At 34.4% G+C, this 7707-nt stretch overlaps 2 protein-coding genes across 7 annotated transcripts in view; both read right to left on the bottom strand.

Moving 5' to 3' along the window:
- LOC117101478 (reversion-inducing cysteine-rich protein with Kazal motifs-like) overlaps positions 1-2875 on the bottom strand; it is a 46443-nt gene extending 43568 nt beyond the window's left edge. The window contains exons 1-2 of the mRNA XM_033241451.1: positions 2711-2875; positions 2199-2257 (exon numbers count right to left, since the gene is read on the bottom strand). Of these exons, the coding sequence (XP_033097342.1) occupies positions 2199-2257; positions 2711-2765 (114 nt within the window). The 5' untranslated portion in view covers positions 2766-2875. The remainder of the gene's footprint in view (positions 1-2198; positions 2258-2710) is intronic.
- Positions 2876-5580: 2705 nt separating this feature from the next.
- LOC117101489 (sushi, von Willebrand factor type A, EGF and pentraxin domain-containing protein 1-like) overlaps positions 5581-7707 on the bottom strand; it is a 47565-nt gene continuing 45438 nt past the window's right edge. For all 6 annotated transcript variants that reach the window (XM_033241498.1, XM_033241490.1, XM_033241474.1 and 3 more), the window contains 2 exons: positions 7255-7392; positions 5581-6746 (listed from right to left, as the gene is read on the bottom strand). In XM_033241498.1, the coding sequence (XP_033097389.1) occupies positions 6622-6746; positions 7255-7392 (263 nt within the window). In that variant the 3' untranslated portion in view covers positions 5581-6621. The remainder of the gene's footprint in view (positions 6747-7254; positions 7393-7707) is intronic.

Here is a 7707-nt window from a genome sequence, read left to right on the forward strand (position 1 = left end):
GCCCTAAACTAAGGCGTGATGAGTATTTGAATAGTCGGAAAGAAGATTAAGACATGTAATTAGAAAGCATAAAGTTAATGATTCGAAACTAATTGGAAATCACTGTGAACTAAACCACTGTACAGTACCAAATCAAAGTTAAATCCGCCAATCGTTTTAGCAAATTACTCTTAGCAGATCAGATTTAAATAAAGAAATCTTGAATCCTGAATCATAGATCAATCATTTGTCTGAAAAATAATAAATTCTCATATTCTATATCATTTACTGTAAATTTTTCATTAGAGACAGGTAGGTACAACCAGGTGCATATCTAGGGGTGAATGGGGGATGCATACATCCCCCAAAAAATACACCCCCATTGAAAATGTCCATAGCAAAAAAATCATGCTATAAGTGGTTAAAATCACCTTATTTTGTGACCTAGTCCCCACCGACATAATATTTGCAACCCCACCACTTATCAGCTCCCCCATTTCAACTCTCCTGGGTACAACACTGTGTACAGTACACTGATCCAAGGCCTTCAAAAGCAATGACGACATGCTCCTACAACTGACCTAACAGTGCAATGTGTTAATGTGTTGATGTTATTTTAACTAAACACTTTGAAAGACTGATTTATCATGCTATAAAACAGCCACTTCAGTCATTTATGAAGACCACAATACCAGTATAGCACAGTATTGTCCATTTCAATGAATTATTTTCACTGGTTTTATTATTACATAACCAAATAAAATGCATACTTTAAGCTCAACTTAAATACATTATATACACATAAAAAGCAGGCCCACAGGAGGTGTGATGGGTATATGCACCATCCTTCCCTATCCCCAATTGGAAAGGACCATATTTTTAAGACAGTCAAAAATTTACTGAATATAAAATTTGTTATTTCTGTTATAAAGATTTAAAGACCCACTATCTGCATATTTCCCAAAAAATGTATTTATTTGTTCAAAATATTCATATATACATTCACTCAAATTTTCATAAACCCTGTCAGTTCTTGTCATAAATATATGTTTAACAATCGATTAACGAAAAAAAAGAAGAAAAAATGTAGTACTTGAAGCGAATATGTCTTGCCTACACTGTGCTATTTGACATAGTGGTTCTAAATTGAACATTTAAAAACCATTTTAAATATTCAAAAATCTGTATCTCATATATTAACCATTTCCAAGTTTTTCATCAATACCGTACTTGGCGAATAAGCGCCCGGGCGCTTAAAATATTTTTGCATTTTTTAAGGGGCGCTTATTCAAACAGGGCGCTTATGAAAACAGAGTGGAAATTGAGGGGGCGCTTATGAAAACAGATGAAAATCAAGGGATTCTTATGGGAACTTATTCAATTCAAGAGGCATTTTTTAAATGAAAAAAGATAATATAAGGACATCGGAAAACCAAACATTATGAATGGTGGTGCGGCGGAAAAGATAATAGTCCAGAGAGCATTTATTATGACAAGAATGCTGTGAATATTTACAAAACAGCTGAATAGCAGATGCAATTAGTGGTGGTGGATAGTGATTAGCTTCAGGGTTGGCCATCAGCCGATTGAGCTTAGTAGGATGGCAGTGGATGGATGGAAATTTTCAAGCGCTTCTTTGAGGTGGCGCTTATTCAAAAGGGTACAGTATGCGTTTTTGTGTCTTAAATTAGAAAAATATACGGGCATGTGATGATAGGCGCCTGGCAAATTCAACCACGAGGTCTACAATCGAAAGAATTTGAAGTTTTTGTATTATTTGTTATCTGAATAAACCGAGAGGAAAGTTCGGCCTTGAATTTTACTGGCTTGCAAGTGGTATCATTGTTAAATACAAGTTCACAACCCTTTCAACGTACACAGTTTAAGCCACCGCTTCCATATAAACAGACTCCGAAAAAATAACAATAATCAGGGGCAGAATTGGAGTGGGGCCGGCCCGGCCCTGCCCCGCCACGCCACCCCCCCTCCCCTTTGGGAGGTTAAAAAGGGAAAAAAAGAAAGAATGAGAGACCAGAACGCCTCAAATGTTATTTTCGGGCGTCTAGAACACAAAAATTTCGAGGGGGCATTCCCCCGGACCCCCTAGGGTGGTGATGGTGTTGTCTCGTCTGGCCCAACTTTTGGCCCCTCCCCCCTTTTTGGACATCTCTAGATCCACCCCTGATAATTTATTTAAGATAATATTCTATTTTACTTACTAAATCACATGCACCTTGGCAGGAAGGGTAACTCCCAATTTTATGACAGCATGAAGGATCTATGGAGAGAAAACATCATTGTTTAATAGAATAGGTACATTTTATACACAACATCATTCCAGAGCACCAATTACTTACTGCTACTTTATGAAATAGGTCCTACCAACCATTGTGGGGCTGAGGTGGGTGTAGAGTCTCAAGAGAGAGCAACACCTCCCAACTTGGCAGATGCCTAGTTATTGTGCGCTACAATTACTACACTGCTGTTTATTTGATTGAATAAAATAGTACCGTACTGTATTAAAATCTAAGCCTTATACATAAGGTGGTACAGTAGTGAGGCTAAAAAATGAACAGGTTTATATTTAAGATTTTTATAACCCGCTTAATGAAAGAAAGTAACATCGTGGCTACGATGGATGGATGAAGACATTTTCCAACAGTGGAAATTAGAGAGTTGATTGGTAAGTTACACTTGAATATAATTATAGGCCTACATATTCACACCTTACCTTGAGAATATACTTCAACACAAACTAAAACGAAAGCCAAAATAATTATCCTCATAGTGAAAACTAAAAAAGTACAACCGATAGCATCTTTTTACGATACCAGACTGAGCAAGCCAACTTCCCGTAACTAAGTTGTCAAACTCTAGCAGTGGAGTCACTCGCCAAGCTGGAAAATTTCATTGACCTCCTGGCTCTTTGTTCAATCGCATACACCTCCCTCTGTTGGAAAGCGTTGGCTCAGGTAGGCAATCGAATGTTTTTAACAAATTAGGTATATTACAGTATACTAATTAGCCTATTACTAATATGATGAATGATAATGATGAATATAGGCTAAAACAAGATGCCGTTAATTATTAGAGTTTATTAAAAACTTGCCGGGGCCGTGTGAAACGTGAAGTAAATTTTGAAAATTCGGGTCAATTCAAATAAACATTTATTGTATTTCAAAAAATGAAAGGTGAATAAAGATAAATTTAACAACAATGGTAATTTGTAATAATTTAAACACAATTTTTAAATCAGTAAAGGTATTTCGATTAATGAAAGAAAGAATGAAGAATTTAAATTGAAGATATATTTTCTTTATAAATATATATTATACTGTACATTGTTGTTATTATTTATCTATTTAAATATATATATATATATAAAACGATATATATATATATATATATATTTATATATATATATTTGTCTATCGCAAATATTATTAGCAGAGGGCTCAATGGTTTTTAGTAAAATACAGTGTAAGAAAATATGGTAAAGGCAGTTTTAATTTGAGAGGAGATGTTACATTCCTATTTAAGGGACCGGAATATCTGTTAGAGTGTTTGAAGTCAGGCTCCGGAGGAAAACAATGTTGATATGTTGTAGAACTGATTTTTCGCAGACATAAAAAAGTATATTTGACAAAAAACACGGATGCGGTTAATGAGATACAGATTTTTGAATATTTAAAAACTGGATAAATAGGTGGGAAAAAATGTGGTTACGCCCCTTTTTCCCAGTTTTTAAATATTCAAAAATTTGTATCTCATGCATTAAAAGCTTTTTGTCAAATATGATTTTTGTGTCTAAGAAAAATTAGTTCTATAACATATATATTTAAAAAAATTGTTCCTTCCTCAGGAGCCTGACTTTAAAAAGCATGCATACCTACCAAGTTCGGCGTGAGACTCACGTACTTGGGGTCTGTCTCACGCTCTCACGCTTAAAGAAGGACCAAAATCCCACGCATACATGTAATGCCTATATTATAAAATATGTTGGCCTATAGTATTTTTTACCTTTTATAAACTCTTGTTATTTAAAATCCTCTATACAGTACTTAAAATATTATGGTATCATCATCATGACTGCACTAACACTGTGTGAATATGTGGGTTTTATAATATAAGGCCTCTCTGATAAAATCAAGAGAAAAAAATACAGATGCTGAAAGTATTTTCGAGCATTTAGAAAAAAAAATTTCGGGGAAGGTGCAGTAGAGAATGGAGTCCCATTACACATAGGGGCAGACTTTTCAAAAGTCTCACGCCTGCAAATATGTCTGCCGATAACTTGAAATCTCTGAGCATGTTACGTAGGCCTAAGTCTTGGTTGTGAGGGAGATGAAGATTTTTGAAGATGAAGATCTTGTTAATGTTTACAGATGGATAACAACATTTTTTAAAATTGTTTAATAAGATTCACTTTAGATGCTGCACCGTACGTCCGCGCTTCCTTACACTACGCCTCTAGCCGTTAAATTTCTCCATCCCACCGTCGTGACAATTTGTGCCGTTAGGCCTACGCGACAAATCGGGGAAAAAAACAATCACAATTATAGATTAATGTATTTATATAGTTGATTTATATAGTAACATTTTAGGAGAGCCACTTTTTAATTCACATTACAACAACATTAATTTAAAAAAAAATCTGACTGCTTATTCTGTGCAAGTATTCGTAAATTACCAGGTTGTACTTTTTGAGTGTAGAGGGCAGAATTATAAAATACACTTGGGTTTATCACTAAAATTAAATTCAATAAAAAATCTGACTGCTTATTCTGTGCAAGTATTCGTAAATTATCAGGTTGTACTTTTTGAGTGTAGAGGGCAGTATTATAAAATACACTTGGGCTATCACTAAAATTAAATTCAATAAAGTTAAGTTTAATAAAGCCAGAATACAGTATGTTATTTAGGCCTGTAAACGACGAGATCTTCATTAATCAGCATTATCCTCATGACTAGCATCATTTTCATCACCATCATTATAAAAATATCATCGTCGTCGACGCTTCGTTACCATCCCAATCATACAGACACTCTTCTCTGATAGACCGGCTTTTTGCGCCCAACCACTTCTAAAAATTCTCCCCCTTCACAGAGACTATAATAGGTATAGGACTACTGTATATTATTTTCACAAAAATGTTATTTCCAAATATATTTATATTCAAGATTTGGTTAAATTTGCTAAAAATGGGAAGTTTATACTGTAGGCATATAGGAAACACTAATGGCCTAAGGGGTGCCAACGTCAGAATGCAAGGAGAAGAGGAAAGAAAACCTCTAAAACATAACCAGATACTGAGAGATCTGGTTATGACTAAACGTGTTTAGGCTCATTTCTACTTGAGATCCCAGTTTCTATATAGCAGCAGCTATTTCACGACGTGAGACCCTTACCCTTCCTATTATCTTTAGGGGAAAAAACACTGCCTAGTATATGTACGGGAATGCACTCTTCTGCATTATGAGAGATATGCGTTTGTGGGATATGCACGTATTCCTGACCGTAATGACCCACATTAGAACTAGCCTATATTTTTCCCAATCGTCCTTTGTAGACTGTAAATGAATAAAATAAAATGACATATGAACAATTGTTTCTCAAATATTTAATACCATTTAAATAATACAAATCTACACCATTCATCTCCGTCATGTCTAAAGTTAAAAATTGTTAGCAATCGTTTACCGGTTTCATTTTATGTTTTATGTAGGCCTATACAATATTATACAAACATTTACTGGGTTGAAGGGCATAGTCCAAAATATAGCCCGGGGTAATCTGGATGCTGTACTATGTCCTGAGACTTCGTCTCGCGGAATAACCCAATTCAAATCCAGAAAATATTTGTTTTATATACCACCACATAGATTGTAGGCATTGGAGGGTGGGTATGGCTGGAACTATTGCCTAGCTTTAACCAATCAAACGCCTGGAATCTATGTAGTTTGGTATATATTATTATAGTTATGTACAGTACAGTAACCCTGAATAAGAAGTTAAGTACAGAATTTTTTTACCCACAATGCAACTACTATAGACCTAAATTCACTTGTTTGGGACTTAACGTGTAGGCCCTATGTGCACATGAACAGGCCTAGATTAAGTTGATTACCATACTGTTCTTTTTAAAAAATCTCAAAACATAGAGATATGCTGTAGTGTAGCAAGACATTATGTATTGCATAAAATACTTAATATAAAAAAAGTGTACCACACATACAAAAATTAACATATCGTGCACATGTGCTGTTTGAGATTTATAAATTTAAATAATGATAACTTGCACAGTATGTGCGATTTACATATATATTCAACATACTCGCTATCAACTCAATTCGCTACTAACTACAATCTTTAGTAGGTTTAAGTTACTATGTTACATAATTGGAAATTGATGCTAAAATGCATACAGCGCAATGTACAATAAAAAAGCAATAAATAATTAAACAACAAATAATCAAACATTAACAATGCAGACGTGGTACATTAAATATCATATTTACTGTGTACAGTAGAGGAAATGACCACACATTTTTATACTTTTACTTTTCAGATTCAAACCATGGTACATAGTCCAGAAATGGATCATCAGTCTGTGTATATAATGCGTTTATAGCGGGGATATATCAACCAAAATCCCCACGGCCACAGTTCCTTTCGTCGCTTTTGTCTCGGCAGTTAAAAGTACTATCGCAGCGGAAAAGCCGTTGTATACAGGTGCCATCGTCACAAGTAAATCCAGAACAGTTTTCTTTGAAATAAAAAAATATTTAAATATTTAAAAGGAATTTGTAATCACTTTGATTAGTAAGACCGGGAGTAAAACGTTGTTTTACTATGTTTGAAAGTAAAAAATTAGTTTTCGTATTGTATTCACCTTCATGAAAAATACAGATATAGTATAACATGTTTTGGCATAGGCTATTTATGCTGATTTTGTAATGACCCCTATTTACATTTTGTTGTTGAAAGATGTATGTCTGAGCTAAAATCTGGATTTTTTAATTAAAACGTTAAACTGCTCATTTAAAACGATTAACTTTTTAATTAATAATAATATTAAACTTTCAGTCTTTTTAAGAATCTCCTGACCCATTGAGCAGAACGGAATTATATAAATGCGTCTGAAATTCGAGTTGGCTCACAATAAAAAATGTTAGTTCAGTACTGCAATACTAATAACGCTCGGATGATCTTAATCACGTTGTCTCAAACATCCAAAGCTTCCAATGATAGCGTAAACTTTAAATCGAACCTACCTCGATTCTGACAATTCCTCCCATCACGTCCAGTCTCGCAAATGCAATAATAATCAGAGAAATCTTCAGTCACTTTTGGAATACACGTTCCATCATTTAGACACGGATTTGAATCGCAGGGATTTGAGTATCTTGGAGCTGAAAACAAATACATATATTGGTATGAATTGTTCACTATTATTCCATTCTCAATTTATGAATGGCCACTCTAAACTTCAGAACTCAGTAATTTACCACCAGCAGCCAGATAGTATTTACAATGTTGTAGGAAAAGATGGCATAATCGAAGTTCAGATGCAGAAAGTTATGAAAAAACAATACGTAAGATAATTAGCCAGAGTTTTAAAGTATTTTTGTGTGTATTTTCATTCTGATATAGAAAATCTATAACGCATGGCTTGGGGCACAATTCTACTACGGTATTTTTCTTGCATTCGGCAGCAACCCATATCA

Source organism: Anneissia japonica, unplaced genomic scaffold (genome assembly GCF_011630105.1).
Source record: "Anneissia japonica isolate Jap-2015-1 unplaced genomic scaffold, ASM1163010v1 scaffold1005_len2656397_cov198, whole genome shotgun sequence".
Taxonomy (NCBI): domain Eukaryota; kingdom Metazoa; phylum Echinodermata; class Crinoidea; order Comatulida; family Comatulidae; genus Anneissia; species Anneissia japonica.